This window comes from Ambystoma mexicanum, chromosome 10, assembly GCF_040938575.1.
Source record: "Ambystoma mexicanum isolate Mex_15411 chromosome 10, UKY_AmexF1_1, whole genome shotgun sequence".
NCBI lineage: Eukaryota > Metazoa > Chordata > Amphibia > Caudata > Ambystomatidae > Ambystoma > Ambystoma mexicanum.
The window spans coordinates 1,129,952,124-1,129,973,242 of NC_090932.1; the positions used below are offsets into that span (position 1 = coordinate 1,129,952,124).

At 48.5% G+C, this 21,119-nt stretch overlaps 1 protein-coding gene across 4 annotated transcripts in view; it reads left to right on the forward strand.

Moving 5' to 3' along the window:
- LOC138492065 (PH and SEC7 domain-containing protein 1-like) overlaps positions 1-21,119 on the forward strand; it is a 1,158,039-nt gene that overhangs the window by 993,702 nt on the left and 143,218 nt on the right. For all 4 annotated transcript variants that reach the window (XM_069619020.1, XM_069619022.1, XM_069619019.1 and 1 more), the window contains one exon: positions 3,128-3,272. In XM_069619020.1, coding sequence (XP_069475121.1) covers positions 3,128-3,272 — 145 coding nt within the window. The remainder of the gene's footprint in view (positions 1-3,127; positions 3,273-21,119) is intronic.

A 21,119-nucleotide genomic window follows, 5' to 3' on the forward strand; every position in this document is an offset into this window, starting at 1 on the left:
GAGGGAAGTCTAACTGATCAGCCACAGCTACCAGGTAAATCTGGGTGGTACAGACTGCTACCAAGTGGGTTTACTGCCAACACCTGTAGTCTTAAATATTTTGCAGTGGTCCCTAAGAGAACTGCACAGGTTTCTGCCTAACACCCTCAAGCCTAGAGCACACTACTTGGGGCACTGGGCCTTCCATAGCATTCATTACAAATTTTCCTCTTGAGTCCATTTGTAAAGCAGCGACCTGGAGTTCTGTACTCACCTTCACACAACACTGCTGCCTACATACAAACTCTAGGTCTCACTCTAAGGTGGGAGAAGTAGTGCTAAGACATATCTTTGCTACTGTTCCTTCACATATCCCACCACCATCTCTGGGTACTGCTTGCTAGTCTATGCACAGCATGTGATTCTAAGCAGATTAACAAGCATCAGAAGACATGCATTACTTACCGTAATAGCATTTCTGATGATTGTATCTGCTTGGATTCACATTCGCCCACCCTTCCTCCCCTCTTGGAGTAGAAGGAACATGGACATCTTACACCTCTCTCTACTCGCTCACGGTAGTCATAAGCCTCCCTCACAGCAGAAGAAACACAATTGGAGGGACCTCGAGGCGTGAAGGATTTTGGATACACTACACGTCACGTTTGGGATAGTGTTACAGGCATGCCCATGTTGGCGTCCCCTTTCGCTCCTCGAATGAAAGATGCAGTACTCCGCGATTACCACTAGATGTCGGACTATATGCACAGCATGTGACTCCAAGCAGATACAATCATCAGAAATACTATTATGGTAAGTAATGCATGTCATACTACATTGCATGCTAACACTGATGTGGGTATGGATGCAAGCCTTGAGAAACATCTGGGGTAAATAGCCCTCCCTAAATTGCCTGAGGAGGTGCGCCTAACTCTAGACCAACCATTGACTGCGGAGGAGATAGCTGATTCAATCGTATTATTGGCACCGGGCATGCGGATCGGATGGCTTAGGGGTGTAGCTTTACAAAGAATTTGGACACATCCGGGCCCTGTGACTACTCTGGGAAGAATTATTGGAACTGGGATAGCATCCTGCATCCCTTAGGGAAGCAATTATTACTGTAATTGTTAAACCCAATAACCTCCACCCCGCCATGATGTTGCCTCAGACAGACCGCTATCCCTAATAAATGCGGACGATGAAGTGTTTGTCAAAGTATTGGCCACTCAGCTCCTTCCTTATAAGTCACTGTTAGTTGACCCGGATCAGTCAGGATTCATCCCAAATAGATCCATTGAGCTAAGCCTGAAGAGATTGTCTTGCATCATTTCGCAAATAAACCTGCATGCGAGTGCAGTGGCGGCCTCCCTGGATGCAGAAAAGGCCTTTGATTTGGTGTCTTGGAGGTATTTATTTAAGGTACTTTGGCGATTTGAGTTAGGACATTACTTTCATAGTTGTGTCGAGTCACTGTATACTGGCCCTGCCGCTAGGGTCCACACCAACAGTACAATTTCACAGAGATTGAGACGGGAAAGGGGAACACGGCAGTGTTGCCCTTTGTCCCCCCTCCTCTTTGCACTTACAATATAACCCCTTGCAGCGATCATAAGAGTGAGTCATGGACATAGGGGTGTCTGCATTGTTGGAACGCCCCAAGTGAATTCATTATTATATGCAGACGACATAAATGTCTGGGATCTGGAGAAGAATCTGAGCCCTATGATGGACCCGGTATATGAGTTTGTGTGGTACTCGAGTGAGAAAGTAACAAAAAAGGGGCCACATTTTGTGTTTTTTTCAGAAAATGCCAATAAAATGATGTACAAAGAAGCCTGTGGTTTCTTTCTTGTAAGAGCTAGGAACATATGGTTTGCAGTTTTAATTCACCATTTTCCAAGCTTTCAAGAACAGGTTGAGTGGAAACCAAGAAACATATTTCAAATGGATTGTGTCCTCCCACGTATTTTATTATGATAATTGCATCCCAGCTCCAGCTGCTTTGGAAATAATCTTCACCAGGGTGCGCTGTGTTCGAGACCGCAGAGTCGAAGTCCCTCGAGGGTCGCCGTCGGGCGTCCACGTCATCCGCTGTATAAAGGGCTCGAGAAACGCCCGTTACCTCAGTTCCGTTTTTCCGACGCAACTGCTTCATGTTACGAACGGCGCATCAAGAATTTCTTTCACAATGTCCTTTGTTGGTACTCTTGTTCAGAGAGGAATTGCCATAGCATTTCGGTGCTGGACTGCCCATGTGGGCGGGACAAATACTGATATGCAAATGGAGATTTTCCCATCTGTGAAAGGTACAGTGAGCAAAAAGCAGATGGCTGGGAACTCTCAATGTGGTCATCAACCACTGAACAGGTTATCATGCCTTGTTCTTCCGAGAGAGGAGCGCCTGCTACCTTTGTTGAATATATTTGAGTGTCTCATTTTTTTAATTATTGTGTGCACTTTTACATTGGATGTCAGAAGTCTAGATAAAAAAAAAATTCTTGAATTAAATATCTCCTGTTTGACTCATGCATTTTTCTAAATTATTGCACGTACATCAACTAAATGATGGGCTTCACATTTGTGGTAAAACTGAGAAACATGTTGAGAAATTATGATCTGAAAATCTATTTTCCCTATGGATATCCCAATTCTGATCAACTGAACAAAATGCACTTTTTGTCATCTTATAACTTTAGAAATCAATTTTTTCCAATGCTTGATCGGATGGGGCATGGTCAGGTGTTTGTCCAATATTTTGAAGATCCATCCTCTGGTTCATAGGTGTCAGGTTAAAGCATTTTTGTATTGTCCTGCGTAACCTCTGATGTAACCTTAACTGTAGAGCTGCGACTGAGGGGTCTCTCTCGCTCTCTCTCTCCCTCTCGCCCTCTCTCTGCCTCTCGCCCTCTCTCTCTCTCTTTCTCTCTCCCTCTCCCCCCCCATCCTCCCCAACAAAATTAAGAGCCCAGGTAGGTGGTTGATGACAATCCCCTCGCCCTATCTGTCTCTTGAGTAGTTGTATTTCTTAGTGTAACAATTGCCGGTTGGCAGCAGTGATTGTTTCCCCTTTTTCTACCTGCTGCTGTATTTTGATTCCACCTTGTATTTCCCCTGAAGTGATTGCCCTATTTAATTCTCTCTGCAGAAATGATACAGAAATGAATTCCTGGGTGTCTCGGATAAACCTGGTGGCTGCCATGTTCTCCTCTCCTCCATTCCCGGCTGCCATTGGCTCTCAGAAGAGATTTGTGCGTCCCATCCTTCCCACGGCGCAGTCCAAGCATTCTCTGGTAAGGCTACAGTAGTTGCTGATAGTCGTCGCTCTCTCTTCCCGGAAGGACATTTGCTTTTATACTAGGGTGCGGGCAGATAGGACACCAGATGAGGGTTATATAGCTATTGTAAAAGGTCTGTAGGAAGTAGCACATTAAAGCTATGGCATAATCTACTGGAATAGGACCTGGACAAGAACTTATAGCTCGAAGTACCCCAAATCATGGCTTGAAATAAAGAGTTCAAGAGCTGGAGCTCAAAGTAGCTCCTTGGCATCAGGCATCAACCAGTGAGCAGGTGCTTTAAATGTCTTTCAGGAGGTATCTGAATGCATCTTTATACAAATCGCAAACACACAGAGGTAATTTTACATGGGTATATTGATTTGGCATTGGTAGGATGGGGCAAAGAGCATTTCCTGATAGTATTTGGTATCACACTAAACATGTGATACCAAATACTATCTACAAGCGGGAGTGAAATAACTCTGAGCACTTTCGATTTCTAATGAATATTCAAATTATGGAGGGATGACATTTAGTTTTGTCATGTTGCTGATGTGACGCTAAAAGACTGGAATCATAATGTCGGCCTCCATCTTGATCAGAATAGTAAGATCCAGGTGGGAGGCATTATTTGCTTACGGACAAAGACCTTTCAGGCACATCCATAGATGTCAGCAATGTTTTTAACTTTGAGAAGTACAAGATATATGTTCAAAAAACAACATCTAGTTGTCAGTGTTAGGGAGATTAAGTGTCTCCTGGGGAGGCCTTACAAAATACCATCTTATAGTGTTAAACATGGGTTTCCAGTAATTTACATCTGACTCCCACAGAGGTAACGTGGAGAGAAGCCAGGGTCCTTTCTTAAGAGATGCGAGTGGTGATCATCAAACCGAGTTTGTTAGCTCACAAGCACACAAACGATTGTCCACACAGACTGAAAAATAAACTTTTAGTAGAAAGTAAACTATTGTGGTACACACATTTACCTGTCATTACTAAATTAGGAAAAAGTATTTTAAAAACCGCAGAATGCTTAAGAGACCAACACTCTTTAAAAACGTTCAGGTATTTGGTTATATGGGTAACTAGTATATTAAGGGAGTTAAACAAGAGTCCTCTAAGTTTCTAAAAAAAAAAACTCCTATGCCAAAATGTGAACAAGTATTGATCACAGCTTCAAAGGTAAATGAGTATCTAAAGTGCTTATGAGTTTAAGAAGGGACTTTGTGGAGGTAAGTAAAGCCTTCTGCTTTACTTCCCTTATCCTTTTGCTCCTTCTTCGGAGGAAACTGATCCGTCCATAAGTGTAACAATATATTTAAAGGCTACCCGTATATATAATTTGTCTGATTCAGTCTAGCCCCTGTCTATGACTCGTATAAAGCCTTGCAGATCCCTGCCCCTGTGCCACCAATAGGCCAAGAACCAGGCCGGGGTACAGACAGAATATACATTTATTGAATAATATGATGTCCAATTAATATTTGCAGCAACTTATTACACGTCAACTTCTCTGTGGCACAAAACAAAGCTTCAAGACAAAAACTCACTTTTGGGCTTTTCATTTTTGGATCTCATGTACATGGAACACAGGCCAAATAAACAGTTTAACCGTGCTGTCCCACAAAAAAACCCTGAATGTCAAAATTAAACAATACCGCGGAACTTTGCAATAGAATTAACTTAGTAATCCTTTCCTGAAGTTGGATTTAAATTGCAGCGCCATTGTTCATTTGCGTAAACCACTTCTCCAGCATTGGATCTTTCATGGATTCACATGCTTAGAATATTCCCCGTCGACAGACTGGGAACCCTTGGTAAGCTTATAAAGCCGTTTCCCATAGGAAAACGTTCGACACTCGTGTCCTATCTACGTCGTTTTGGGCTGCGCACTCATGCCCCACTAGGACGTAGCGGTATAAATGCCCTGCCCCCGCGGCTCCCTTCAGATTTCAACCGTCTCCAAAGTAGTGGGAGCACCTCGTATAGTCTACTATTTTGTCTAGGTTGTGCTGTTGCAGTTTCTCCTGATGTCAGGAAAAGCGCTGTTCCACCTGTGCGCTACGTGCGGGTTGAAGGTGTACGAGGGGGACGGACATATGGATTGCATATATTGTCTACACCCTCCTCATTCGGCAGACAAGTGCGACATATGTAAGGGCTTCTCCCAGAAGACTCTTAAAGATCGGAGTCGAAGACTTGTGGCATGGTTAAACGATGGAGCGGGGGTATACCCGCCTTCGGAGGTGGGCTCCACACGCAGTGCGGCCTCAGTGTCAAAATCTTCAGGGGCCCCGTGCCGCTCGACATCGTCGGAACCCCCGGTGAAGAAATCGTGACCGGCGGAGAGGGAATCATCGGGAGGCCATTCCAAGGACTCTTCGTCAAAGAAAGCCTCGTCATCCTTATCTTCAACGAAGAAAGACAGAAAAGAAAAATCCAAATCCTCCTTGGGCGATCGTCATAGATCGACCTCAGGTCGTGATGCAGAGAAATGCAGGTTGAGTTCAGAAAAGGTAGGAACGCCTCATAGGCCTGCACGACCACCACCACCGTCGTCGACGGTAGGGCAGTCGTCGACTACTTTTCTGCCCCTGACGCAGTTGGCCTCAACCGTTCCTGGACCGCAGACGACGATAGAGCCGACTATCGCTTCGTCGACGGAGATCCCGCAAGAGGCCTGGCGTCCAGAGGTATACAACCCAGTTTTGCCAGAGACACTTCTGCAGCAAGAGGCCTTGTCGGTGTCCTCGGGAGACGAGGATGTGAGAATAGCTGGCCCTGCAGACCTAGGGTTACAAGGGGTTACCAGGCCTCTCTCCGGGAGCATTCCGGCTTCTACCCCTCTGCTCAATCCGCAGTCACTTTTGTTGCTGGAAGTCTTATACACGTTGAAAACATTGCTGAAGACATTGGATGAAAGACTACCTCGAATAACTCCGGCTAGGTCGGCCATCGACAACCCGGGCCCATATCGTCGGCCACCGCCGTCAACCCCCACGGCAATGCCGCCGGATGTAAACCTCTCGGCTCCACGCCGCAAGGAAGGGGAGCTGATGGATTCAGACTCGGACAGTAGAGCCTCGTCAGTTGTCTCCTTTTCCCCCTCCAGGGATTCAGCCTGGGAGTCCGAAGCAGAAATGGAAACCCCCAGAAGCCCGGCTCAGCCCTCTCCCCCAGACGATATTGGGTCATTTCACACCATGATGGCCAGGTCTTGTACAGAATTCGGGCTGGCCCAGGAAGAGGAGAAAAAGGACGGTTTTCTCTTCGACCACATGGGGGAAAAGGAGAAGGTCAGTGTTTTCAGTACCCATCCTGGATCATGTGTGGAAGGAGGGATTGCAGACCATGCGCCACCCTTTCTCGGAACCAGCGATAAAGGGTCGTCTAGAGAAAAAATTTAAGGCCCCAGACTCATGGGTGTAATTTTACGGGGGGACGGGGGTGTTTGTCCCCCCCCCCAACTTTCATGGCACACCATTTTGTCCCCATTCATTTGGCTGGGGCACCTCTTCTTCAGATGTAATGTCCCCCCCAACTTTTTCAGCAAAGTTACTCCACTGCCCAGACTCTACCCCCAAGTGCCTTTCCTCCCAACCAACTCCTGACTCAGTGGTATCGGCGGCGGCGGCGAGGAAGGCGAGGGCCCAGCACAAGTGCACGACCCCCCCGGAAAGTGATGCCAGATGACAGGATGCTTTCGGCAAAAAAGTGCTGTCGGTAGGTGCTACCACAGTGAAAGCGGCCAATTCTCTAGCCATAGTAGCCAGATACGACAGGGAGATGTGGCACCGGCTGGCTCCTATGCTGGAGCATCTTCCGGATGAACATCGCAAAGCGGCTATGTTGCTGGTCAGGGAAGGTGAAGTGGCTTCCAACCATGCCATAAACATTGCAGTGGACCTCGCGGAATCGGGGTTTAAGCAGGTGAAAAACGGTGTGGTTCTCCGACGGCAGGCATGGCTGAAATGCACTAACTTCCGACCGGAGGTGCAGTACAAGGTACTGGACATGCCTTTTGAAGGAGACCTCCTCTTCGGCGAGAAGATAGACGAAGCCCTGAAGGGCATGAAAGAGGACTCGTACACGGCACGTTCCTTTGGGGCCCTCCAGAGTGGTCGAAGTTTCCGGTCTTTTCGTCCCTTCAGGGGAGCATCGGGAAATTCCAGATTCTCGGCATCGAGGGACAGAGCCTTCAGTAGGCCAGCATACCCCTCTTAGGGATACAGACGGGCATTTTCAAGTGGCTAAACATCACCGGGACTACCAGGCCCCCAAGAAGAGAGCAGGTTACTCGTCGTCGACGAGGGATAAGCAGACCAAGGACCAGCAATGACGGGCATCGGAACGTTCTGGGAGGTAGGGTATCATGCTACATCAACGAATGGGAGCAAATAACAACGGATCAATGGGTATTGGACACTGTAAGATACGGACATTCCCTGCAATTCAAAAGCAACCCTCTGCACATTCCACCGGTGTTTGTAGCTCAATCCCATCTGAGCGTGTTTCAGCAGGAAGTAGCACTTATGCTACAAAAAGGTGCTGTAGAATTGGTTCCGTCGTCACAGGGGTCAAGGGGTTTGTTCCCGATACTTTGTGGTGAAAAAGCCAAATGGAAAGTGGCGTCCCATCCTAGACCTGCGCGATCTAAACAAATCGTTGAAAAGCATAAAGTTCAAGATGCTCACGCTCCAGGAAGTGATCCGGTCAGTTCAAGAAGGGGATTTTCTGGCGTCTCTGGACCTGCAGGACGCGTACTTCCACATACCGATGTGTCGGCGACACAAGAAGTTCCTAAGATTTGTGGTGGGGCGTACTCACTACCAGTTCACAGTACTTCCCTTTGGACTGAAATCTTTTCCCAGAACGTTCACAAAATGTTTGTCCTCGGTGGCAGCCTGGCTGAGAAGGCAAGGACATCATGTATACCCATATCTCGACGACTGGTTGGTGAGGGGGTCCTCCCCGATGTCGACTCACAAAAGTTTGCAGGCCACCATGAACCTCTTACAACGGCTGGGGTTTGCTATAAACTTCGAGAAATCCTCGTTAACGCCGTCGAGAAGCTTGGTGTTCCTTGGTGCACATTTCGAGACCTAGTCAGGGTTAGTGAGGCCATCCCTCGACAGGATCGCCAAACTCAATCGATTGGCACCAGACTGTCAGTGAGAAAATATACGTCAATCCTGGGCGCTATGGCGTCCTGCATTCCTCTGGTGGGCAACTGCTGCCTGTTCATGAGGCCAGTGCAAGAGTTTCTGGCGGACCGGTGGACGCAGGCTCAAGGGCTCTGGTCAGACAAACTGACAGTCGACGATGACGAGCTCCTACTCGCTCTTCAGTGGTGGAAAAGCTTCCAGAATCTATCCAGAGGAGTACCCCTACAGGAGCCGGAGTTTCGGTTAACCATAGTGACTGACGCGTCCCTAACAGGCTGGGGGGCACACATGGGCACTCTGCAAACACAAGGTCGTTGGTCTCAGAGGGAATCTCTCCTGCACATCAACGTTCTGGAACTGAGAGCAGTGCGGTGGGCCCTGAGGGCGTTCCTGCCGCACATCAGAGGGTCCACAGTGAGAGTTTTGACGGACAACACCACGGCAATGTTTTACTTGAGGAAGCAAGGCGGCACACGATCCAGAACCCTTTCCATCGAGGCTCAGAAGGTGTGGCACTGGGCTCTGAAACACGATATATCCATCGTAGCTCATCACCTTCCAGGAGTAAGGAACGAACAGGCGGACTCGCTCAGCAGAAATATGGACCAGATTCACGAGTGGGAAATAGACAGCGGTCAATTGTCGAAGGTCTTCGAGAAATGGGACGGCCTCCGCTGGATCTCTTCGCTACGAAGAGGAACAAGAAGTGCGAGATGTATGCCAGCAGGTGGCCACAGGAAGGTTCGCTGGGGGAAGTGTTCTCCTTCCCATGGACGGACAAGTTCCTCTACGCCTTCCCTCAGTTTCCTCTGATACGGAGAACTCTGCAGTGGATACGCAGGTACTGGTGCCGGGTCATCCTGGTGGCACCGTGTTGGCCGAGGCAGCCGTGGTTTTCCGACCTGCTTCACCTATCAGCGGATCATCCAATAACGTTCCCAAGGGTTCCCAACCTCCTGTCCCGGGTCGAGGGAACAGTGTGGTATCACAATCCAGACAGTCTCAATCTCACAGCTTGGCTCCTGACTTTTCAGAATTTGGTGCCTTGAACATTTCCTCGGACTGTCGGAGGATCTTACAAGCTGCGCGAGCCCCTTCCACCAACAAGTCCTACAGGTGTAAGTAAAGAAGATTCTGTGCGTGGTGTCAAGGACAGACGGGAGTGCAACCTCTGAGGGTTACTCCGGAACAGCTTCTGCCGTATCTGCTACACCTAGCAAAAAGCGGATTATCCTTTTCATCACTAAAGGTTCACCTGGCGGCCATCTCTAGGTTCACGAGAAGAAGTAAGTCGTCGCCCTTGTTTAGCGACAGGTTAGTGAAACACTTCATGAGAGGTTTGTTCCGGACATTCCCTCCGGTTAAACGTTTTCCACCAACGTGGAGCCTGAATATAGTGCTAGCAGGGTTAATGAAACCACCCTTTGAGCCAATGGCCACATCGTCGATGAAGTTCTTGTCATGGAAAGTGGCCTTTCTAATAGCTATAACATCAGCTAGACGGATCTCGGAGTTGCAAGCATTAGTCATAGACCCTCCGTACCTAAGATTTTTTAAGGACAAAGTGATTCTGTCAACAAGTCCTCGTTTCATCTCAAAAGGTCCTACAACTTATCATAAGCACTCATCCATTGTCCTGCCCACCTTTTTCGCGACCCCCTCATCGGCTGCGGAAAAGGTCCTACATACCTTGGATGTCAAGAGAGCTCTAAAATTTTACCTTCATCAAACTCAGCAACTTAGATCTACGCAACAACTCTTCGTTGCATATGGCCCTTCGGCAAAAGGGAAGGCAATTTCAAAGCAGGGACTGGCCCAATGGATCTCGTCGGCGATTGCCTTCTGTCATTCAAAAGCAGGAAAACCGCTACAAGGACGTCCGAGAGCTCATTCCACCAGGGCCACTTCGTCGTCGACGGCGTTGTGGGCAGGAGTACCGCTGACAGACATTTGCCAGGCGGCAGCATGGTCAGTGCCTCACACATTTACCTGCCACTACTGCCTCGAACGACAGAATGCGGACGAAACACAAATGGGAAGAGCAGTCTTGCGCCATCTATTTCAATAAGGTAAGCCCTTTTTCAAGAAGGGTCTATGCTTATTTGGATATTTTATTGATATATGGGTATTGCTCTGTGCAGGTACTATGGCACATTTTAAATTCGAATCTTACGTAAGCGTGGTTCGCTATACACAGGCTTGGGAGGGTGCCGGATTGCATTCACACCTCCTCCTTTTTCAGGATCACTGCTGTGCTTTCTATTCTAAGCATGTGAATCCATGAAAGATCCAATGCTGGAGAAGGGAATAGTTTCTTACCTGTAACTCCATTTCTCCAGCATTGGTATATTTCATGGATTCACATGTGCCAGCTGGCCTCCCCTAAATGCAATTGTCTTGTAGTTCTTGGTTTCACCCCATTCTGCTTTGGAGGGGTCGAAATCTGAAGGGAGCCGCGGGGGTGGGGCATTTATACCGCTACATCCTAGTGGGGCATGCGTGTGCGCCCAAAACGACATAGATAGGACACGAAAGTGTCAAACGTTTTCCTATGGGAAACGGCTTTATAAGCTTACCGAGGGTTCCCAGTCTGTCGACGGGGAATGTTCTAAGCATGTGAATCCATGAAAGATACCAATGCTGGTGAAATGGAGTTACAGGTAAGAAACTATTCCCTTCTCCCACGCAATGCACTGGTCTTTTAATCTCCCTGCGCACATGTCAAATTAGCAATGTGAAAGCACATCAAACATTGAAAAACGGCACATTAATCACACGCTGAACCTTTTCCTCTTTCCCCCTGAAGCAATACAAAATGTCGCTTCTATCAGGGTCACTTTCTCACCCTCAGGAGAGAGTATATATTTCAATTAGGGACTTCACTTTCGTTCATCTAGCAAGACACTTCTCTGCCCCAGTACCAAAAACCCTGACATTTAGTGTACATGTATCGCCCCTCTGCTTTAAGGCCAGCTCTGAGGAATGGTGAACAATTTCAAATTTAGTTTTTAGTCAAGGACACCCCTTCACTAGAGGGAGTTTTGGGGTTGAGAAGGAGAAATAGGAACACTCAACTTTGGGCTGATGACTTTGGGCCTCATCACGAGTTGGGCTGTAGTCCTTAAATGCGGTGGTAACAGTTTTACCGCCACATTTAAGGGCTAACCCTATTGCGAGTTGGGCGCTAAATTGACTGTTTTACCTCCAGCTTTTTTCTGGAGGTGAAAATCCCTGTTTTCGGCTGTATTACAGCCGGCTGTATTAGCCCGCAATATTAGCACCGAAAAGTCCCCATTGGATCCAATGGACCCAATCAGGAATGGGGATTTACCATTAAGGCCCAACCCGTGATCCGGTGGTAATACCACCAGACGGGTCGGTGCTAGGGCTATTACAGTTGGCGGTATTACAGCCGGAAATACAGCCCAACTCGTGATGAGGCCCCTTAACTTGAATTAGCGCTAGGAAAGGGGCCAGAGTTTTCGGACTCCCCCAAGCTGACCCCGGGTTCAATGACTATATGGGAATTCATTGAATGATTATTCTGTAAAATGTGGTACAGGTCTATTGATCCCCCAGTTGGTTCTGTTGGACAATTACTTAAATTGGATCTCTGGGTTTGGTTCTCCGGAAGGACATCCGCATTTCTGGACTCTCTTGGGGAATGCAGGGATCTGGTCAGGCCCTTCAGTCAGGTATAGTCACCAGCATACATCCCTCTATTTTGCTCTCCTTCCAGAGAACCCAGCATCTGTCTCTGTTTCCATGGTTTCCTTCAGCAATCTCATAAGCAGTTCCAACCCAGGTAGTTTCAGGCAGTCTCCCATGCACTGTTAACTCTCCATCAATCTTTCCACCCAGATGATGTTAGGCCGCTCGCTTCATTTCCCAGGCAGATCCTGGATTTCTATTGTACGACACCTTCTAAACCCATAATCACACCCACAAAAATAAGGAAATTTTCATATGCCAGCTTATTGGCTATTCCTTTTCATATGTCAACTATTCTCCATCACCTTCTTGCAGGGCTGCCCCTCTGTTCTGATTGGACCCTTAAGTTTACCAAGGCTTAATTTGGGAGGGGATCAGTCCACCCACTTGCATTTACTTTTTACACATTTTATGTTTTACACTCTACATGACACTTTCTCTAATTTCTAAATAATCCTAACAATATATATACATTTGAATGCTACTCCTCCTGCTAGACAGACTTAATAAGATGTATATGGCGTCTTCACGATGTTGCATGTGTGACAGCACAGGCGTTGCGCGAAAAACTCCCACCGGGGGCCGATCGTCCGCGGATGAGGCTCTGGTTCAGCCTGCTCCCGAAATTCGACGTTCTGTGTCGACTCAGGTACAAAACCCCATACAGTCAGGGAAACATGCTTCAGGGGGCCAGGGTAAAGAGAGGGAGTCCAAGAAGAAATCCTCCAAGACCCCTTATAGGGAGAAATCTCAGGATGTTAGGCCCAATGAACCTGTATCTCATGATTCTCTGTCTTTCACCCTGAAAAAGAAAGCGCCTCCTTCTACCTTACTTCCTCCCACAGATGAAGATTTATGGCTCCCTTCTCAACCATTGGTCATCCCTAGTTCTGCCCAATGGTCGGCTGAGTATATAGACAGGGTCATGAGGAGGATGTCCTTCATGGCCAACTTCTATGAAAGGGACCCTGACTATTTCAAAAGTTTCCACTACACCCCACTCCCCGCACTACAACACCCTCTGGGTCGCAGATCTCTGCTCAACCTGCTTAACCCCCTGCTAAGAGGTCTCGCCCAGAGAATCCAGTGCAAGGCACAGTCATTGACCTCTATGACCCGGACTCCGATCATGAAGACCTCTCTATTCAAGAGGCAGCAGACCCTTATTACGGGGATGATGCAGCAGACCCTTTTTACAGGGACGATGAGGACCCTGAGGTTGACCCCGAGACAAATATGTATGTCATGGATTCATCTGTTAATCAGGACACGCCAGTCATGGATTCACCCATTGACAATCAGCCCCTGCTAAATGAAGTGCTCGTGAAGGCAGCAGAGCATTTTCAGATAGCTACCCAGGAAGAACAACAAGATAAAGATTTTGTAGAGAAAATCTTAGGAGATAAGAAGGCTGTTACTCAGTTTATCCCTCTCCTCAAGTCCATTCAGAGAAATATACAGCCATCGCTGGAGACCACTAATCTTACGTGGGCAGTAAACCGCTGCATAGAGAAACTGTTTAGACCTGCCCCTTCTGACCCGCTGTATATCAGAGGGCAACTAAAGCCTGATTCATTAGTTGTTAAAACAACAAGGAAAAGGGCTGGTACTCCCCTAGCTTCCTTTGAGGCCCCGCCTGACAAGGAAAGCAAGAGACTTTACACAATCGGCAGAATGGTGGCCTCCTCTGTGGCATGCCAGACGAGGATTGCTAACAATTCTACCCTGTTGGTCAGCTACAACTGCCACAAATGGGATGAGGTGTCTGCCTTACTATCATCGGCCCCAGAACCACTTAAGTCTCAGCTTGCCCAGGTGGCCGCAGAAGGCAGGACAGTGTCAAGCTGCTTATTAGAAACCAATCAACGCCACGGAAAACGCAGGCAGGATAATAGCAGAAGGGACAATTATCAAGTGTCACGCTTGGTTGCGCCAATCGGGTTTTAAACCAGAGACACAAGCTACCCTTATTAACATGCCCGTTGAGCACAATGTGCTCTTTGGCAAGGCTGTCGAAGACGCCTTATAGGCGGCCAAAGAAGAATGATACTCTCAAGTCATTGGGCCAACTGACCAATAAACCTACTGGCCAGAGGGAAACCGGGAATCTTCGACGCTCACGCGGCCAAAATTCACAGAGGGGTTCCACCTATAACCAGAGCCAAGGTAATTTCAAATTTATGGTTTCAGTCCTTGTTGGCTTTTGATTCCTCTTTGCTCAGCGATTTCCTTTGGGCCACTGTGTTTGGGTTTTGTCGAAATCTGCACCCTAAGTACTTATATTGCGACTGTAACAATATTAATATTATATTTTTCTTTGCAATAGTACTTATGCTTAGTGCGCTCCCAGTATTTAAAGAATTAGTCACAAATCTTTTCTTTTTGTGTTGCTCAATTGCTGTGTACTGAATACTGGTATTTTTATTTTCCATATAGTTCATGTATTATTTTCATACATTCAATGCAAAACATTTAGTTTTCATTATTTTTCTCCATGCAAACATTTCTCGCAAAATTTCTCTCAACACGTATTTCCCCACAGTGTTGTCAGTGGTTCATCAGGAGAGATACATTTATTCTCAATTTTCCTCTTAATGGTGCTTGAGGATACTCCTCCTAATATTTGTCAATCCTGGTCTTTATTTAGGAAAGATGATTTTAGCCTCTTGTGGCTAATCTTATAGCTTATCCCTCTGCTGTTTGCCATACAGCCCACACCAGGATCCATGCAGGGGAACTTCCTGGGGAAACAATCAGGGTAAATCTTCCCAGAATTACCCTAGAGGAGCGTGCAGATACCGCGGTTGCAGCAACTCCTCCTGAGGTGGCACCCCACCTCAAAAGCAGTGATTATCCGCTCCAGGTGCCCTCCCATGCCTCTCCAGTTGGAGGGCGCATATCCAGCTTCACCCATGCCTGGGGGTAAATTACCATAGACAGATGGGTGTTGTCCACCATAACAGGTGGATATTGTATAGAGCTCGACCAACCCCAGAACCACCCCTACGACAAAAGACCCATTCCAAGGAACACCAGTGCATCCTCCTTGAGGAAATCGCCACACTTCTACTAAAGGACGCCATCAAAGTCATCCCGGCCAACCAGGTAAACAAGGGTATTTATTCCACCTACTTCCTTGTACCAAAGAAAGATCTAACAATGTGCCCAGTATTAGATTTGCGCCCTGCAAACAAATATGTCAAGCCACAAAAGTTCTGCATGACTACGCTACAAGAGGTAATCCCTCTACTAAAAAAGGGGGATTACATGGCAACACTGGATATGAAAGATGCCTATTTTCATATTTCAATGTTCCCAGCACACAGAAGATTCTTGCGTTTCAAGATAGCGAACCAGCACTACCAATTCAAAGTGCTACCCTTCGGAATAGCATGTGCTCCAAGGGTATTCACGAAGGTACTGGCGTGGTGGCAGCACACCTGCGCAGGGAGGCAGTCCCAGTGTACTGTTACCTGGACGACTGGCTGATTACAGGGGAGTCCCCCCTAATTTGCAGGCAAAACATTCAGAGAACGATCAACCTACTCTTCCAATTGGGCTTTTCAATCAATGAGAAAAACTCAAGCCTAGTGCCAAGCACAACTAAGCAGTTTCTAGGAGCCGTCATAAACACACAAGAGGGGTTGGCCTTTCCGTCAGAGGAAAGAGTCCAAAACTTGTTACTGCAAATATCACATTATCAGGCCGGCTGCCGGATAAGGGTGCGCAAAGCAATGTGTTTGCTAGGCATGATGGCATCTTGCATTTACCTGGTACCTCACGCGCCCCTGCGTCCCATGCAGGAGTGGTTGTCAAAACAGTGCTCTCGGGCGAGTGGTCAGTGGGACAATCTAGTGGTTGTTTCGCCAACAGTAGTACAAAATCTTCGCTGGTGGACAAGAGAAAATCTATTGATGGGGAAACCCTTCTACGATCTGGAAGTACATGCGACTGTCGCCTCACTCGCTGGGTGGGTGGCCCATTACCTTCAACACACAGCTCAGGGTCTGTGGTCTCATGCGGCAGCACAGAACCACATCAATCTGCTAGAACTACTGGCAGTATTCAAACCCCTTCAGGCGTTCAAGTCTCACCTAGCGAACCAACCTCTGCAAATCCTAACAGACAGCACTACAGCTATCGTTTACATCAACAAACAGGGGGGCACACTTTCTCCAAATCTGTCCAGGCTTGCACAACAAATTTGGAAATGGGCACTCGAATGGAAAATATTCCTATCGTCACAGCATGTTCCAGGGGAACTCAACTCTCTCGCGGACTCATTTAGCAGAGATCCCCTATTAGAAGAACACAAGTGGCAACTACACGCAGTGGTCGTAGAACACCTCTTCTCTCAATGGGATTTCCCCACAGTAGACTTATTCGCTACAAGCGAAAACAGGCAATGCCCAGACTTCGCATCAGGCTCCTCCAGCCAGGCTCCAATGGGGACGCCCTACAGATGAACTGGTCAGGGAAATTTGCTTACACTTTCCCCCCAACACCTCTAATGAGGAAGGTGGTGAACAAAATCCACAAGGAACTGGTGACGCTCATCCTAGTTGCTCCTATGTGGGCAAGACAACCCTGGTATCCACATCTGCGCAACCTGGCGATGTGCGATCTCATCAAGCTCCCGTGCCCGTACAATCTGCTCACTGAGCACGGGGGATTAACAGTGCTTCTCCAGCATGGGGTCTGGCATGGATTCACATGCTCATGAATATATTCCCCGTCAGGCCGGGAATCCTCGGTAAAGAAAAAATCAGTATCAGTTTCGTTTTTGATCTGTCTTTCTCAGTAGTAACCAATCACTGGTCTCTGGGTCATACTGCCCCCAGCCAATGACTGCCCTCTCCCTAAGCCCCGCCTCTGGCAGCCATCCTCAGATTTGGTAGCACGTAAAGTGGCAGTATGACCAAGTGAAGAGCCACAGAGGGGTAGGAGGGAGTTTTCGCATGTGAATCCATGCCAGACCCATGCTGGAGAACAACAGTTACAGGTAAGTAACTTGTTCCTTCTCCAGCATGGGGTCTGGCATGGATTCACATGCTCATGAATATAAGAATACATAGCAGTACACACATGCACAACCACGGGAGGTGGCAAAGGCTCAACATTAAGCATTACATCAAAACTCAACATTAAGCAATTCTTACCTCCTCACAAGGCTCACCTTAGGCGAACAGGTTGCGCAGCACTGCTTGGCCGACCCTGGACGCCTCCCTGGAATCCCGGTTGACGCAGTAGAATCTCGTGAAGGTGTGCATCGACCTCCACGTAGCAGCCCTGCAGATGTCCAGCAGGGGCACACCAGACAAGAACGCCGTGGTAGCAGCGATAGCTCTGGTCGAATGGGCTCTCGGACGGCCGGGCAACGGTCGGTTTGCCAACCGATGACAGTGCATGATGCAGCCGGAGAGCCATCTGGAAATGGAAGCCTTCGAGAGAGCTTTCCCTTGGTTCACAGGTCCAAAGTTCACAAATGGCTGTGATGTCTTCCGAAAACTCTTTGTGCGGTCCACATAGAACTTCAGCGCTCTATCCACATCCAGCGAGTGAAAAGTCCTCTAGGTCGGCGAGGAAGCGACAAAAAGAAAACAGGTAACACCAAGGGCTCGTTGAGGTGGAAGTCCCACGGCACCTTGGGCATAAAGGAGGGGTGCGTCCTGAGCACCACCCTTGTGTCGTGAAAAGTCCAGTAGGGAGGCTTGCAGGATAGGGCATGGATCTCTCCCACTCGTTGTGCGGAGGTGATGGCCACAAGAAACGCAGTCTTCCACGACAGGAACTTCTACGGTGCTGAATGCAGGGGCTCGAATGGCGCCCCCATGAGCCTGGTCAACACCACGTTGAGCTCCCACGCCGGGGCAAGGGCCTTCACCGGCGGGAACGATCGGAACAGTCCCTTCATAAATTCCTTCACCAGGCGATGGGACCACAAGGACGCCCGTCCTGTGGTTCTGGTGTATCGGGAGATCGCAGCCAGATGTATCTTGATGGAGGCGTGAGCCAGTCCAGCCTTGGCCAGCGACAGTAGGTACGGCAGCACTTGAGGGGCCGTAATCCGTAGAGGGTTAATCTTCTGTGCATGGCACCAGACAGAGAACCTCTTCCACTTATGTCCGTAGCACTTGAGAGTTGAGGACGCCCTGGCCTTTGCAAGAACCTCTCTGCAGTCAGCCGGGATATTGTACCCTCCAAACTCTATTGCTGCAGGAGCCAGGCCTGCAAGTTCAGCGACTCCGGGTCGTGATGAAGTATGGTGCCTCCTTCTCTGGAGAGAAGATCCGCGTCCGTCGGCAGCTTGACTGGTGGGGACGCTGACAAGTCCAGAAGGTCCGGGAACCAGATCTGCCTCGGCCACGCCAGTGCGACGAGGATCATCCTGCACCGGGACCTCTTGAGCTGATTGACGAGTCGGAGCAGCAACGGCAACGGAGGGAACGCATATAGGAACAGGCCGTCCCAGGGGAACGAGAAAGCATCGCCCATGCTCCTCGGCTGCGGCTACCTGCTGGCGAGCCTCTGGCACTTGGAGTTCATCGCTGTCACGAACAGGTCGATATGCGGTTTTCCCCATCGTCGGAAGAGTCGATCCACTTGATCCTGACGTAGTTCCCACTCGTGGCACAAGCGCAGCTCCCTGTTGAGTGAGTCGGCGATGGTGTTTTTTATCCCTGCCAGATGAAAGGGCACCAGAAACATCCCTTGGGCGACGGCCCAATGCCACAGATCCTGGGCTTCCTTGGAGAGGGCTAGGGATCTGGTTCCTCCCTGCTTCCGGATGTAGAACATCGTGGTGGTGTTGTCGGTGAAGATTCTCACCACCTTGCCCTTGAGGGACGGGAGAAAGACCTGAGGGCCCAGAACACTGCACAGAGCTCCAGGATGTTGATGTGGAGCGGCTTCTCCTCCGGGAGCCAAAAGCCTCTCGCGTGAAGTTCTCCGGTGTGCGCTCCCCACCCTTTCAGGGAGGCATCCGTCGTCACCGTTATCTGGTGAGATGGGGTCAGAAAGTCTGTGCCTGCCGTCAGATGAGCGCGGGTGCCCCACCACCGGATCGCTCATTGGAAGGTCTCGTTGAGCGGGATCCTGTCCTCGAAGCTGCCCGTCGCTTGGATCCAGCAGGCGCCGAGGAACTCTTGCAGAGGGCGCATCCGAAGCCTGCACAGGAGCACGAGATATATGCAGGAGGACATCATCCCGAGGAGGGGCTTGATGGACCTCACCCTGGCCACGTCCGTGGCCAGCAGACGCTGCACCTTGCCCAGGATGGCCTTCGTCCTTTCCTCCGACGGCGAGGCCAGACGTGCCACTGTGTCGAGCTTGGCTCCCAGAAACATTGAGACTTTACCGAGAATTCCCGGCCTGACAGGGAATATATTCATGAGCATGTGAATCCATGCCATACCCATGCTGGAGAACAACAGTTACAGGTAAGTAACTTGTTCCATCCTCAACCTCACCCAATGAACTTGGCAGCATGGCTCCTGAGGTCATAGAGTTCGGATCTCTTAATCTGCCACAGAGATATATGGATATCTTGAAAGAATCAAGAAAGTCTAACACTAGGCACTGTTATTTTAACAAGTGGAGGACATTTGTAATTTGGTGCCAGTCTAAACTAATTAACCCCATAGAATGTACTCCTTCCCACATTTTAACTTCTATGCTCCACCTGCTAGATGCAGGGTTAGTATTCAACTCTTTAAAGGTCCACCTGGCGGCTTTGTCACCCTATACCACTTCCCACAAAAAAGTTTCATGGTGTAAGGTATCAGTCATCAAAGCATTCACAGGTGGAGTAGAAAGACTCCACCCTCCCATTTCAAACCTGCCGCCAGGATGGATCTCAATGTTGTACTCGCTAAGCTCATGGGACCCCCTTTCGAGCCAATGCACATGTCTAGTCTCAAACACCTGACTTACAAAACTGCCTTCTTAGTGGCTATCACTTCCATAAGAAGAGTTAGTGAAATACAAGCATTGTCAGTGCAGGATCCTTTCTTTGTTATACACAAAGACAAGCTGGTTTTACGTACTCACCTTAGGTTCTCCCCCAAGTTCATCTCTAAATTTCATGTAAACCAGTCTATTGAGCTACCGGCTTTCTTTCAGGAACCCACCAGCTCAGCTGAGGGAAAACTCCAGACACCAGATGTGTTGGGGGCAGTCCTCTACTATGTAGAAAAGACCAGACCGCTAAGAAAAATAGATCAACTGTTTGTCTCCATAGCACCATGCAGAGAAGCTGACTGCATTTCGAAGAATGCCATCTCCAGGTGGATAGTCGGATGTATACAATTGTGCTATTCGCTATCAAACAAGACACTGCCTTTTATGCTCAGAGCTCACTCCACAAGGAGTACAGGAGCCACTCTGGCTTTCATTGCAAATTTCCCTCTAGACAGCATTTGCAAAGCAGCTACATGGAGCTCAATAAACACTTTCACTCAGCATTACTGCATTTATGCTCATTCCAAGACCGATACACAGGAGGACAAGCAGTTCTAAGACATCTATTCGCCCCTGAACCTTCTCACATCCCACCACTTTCTTCTAACATTGCTCGCTAATCTATGCACAGCATGTGATCGAAGCAGATTCCACAAGCCTCAGAAGGGATACATTACTTACCGTAATCGTATTTCTGATGCTTGTAGCTGCTTAGATTCACATGCACCCACCCTTCCTCCCCTCGGAGAAAAGGCGCATGGATGCTTATGAGCTTGTCTGATACATATCTGCTTGGATAGAACTGTACTCACGCTAAAATTCATACTACCTCATGTTAGAAAAATAACTATCTGAGGGACATTGACACGTGAAGGATCATGGGTACAGTGGACGTCACACTAGGCATAGTATTACTGGCACGCCCTGTCTACGTTCCTTTTCGAGTTTCAAAAACAACAACTGTAATACTCTGCAGCTTCCACTAGATGCCGGCCTATGCACAGCATGTGAATCTAAGCAG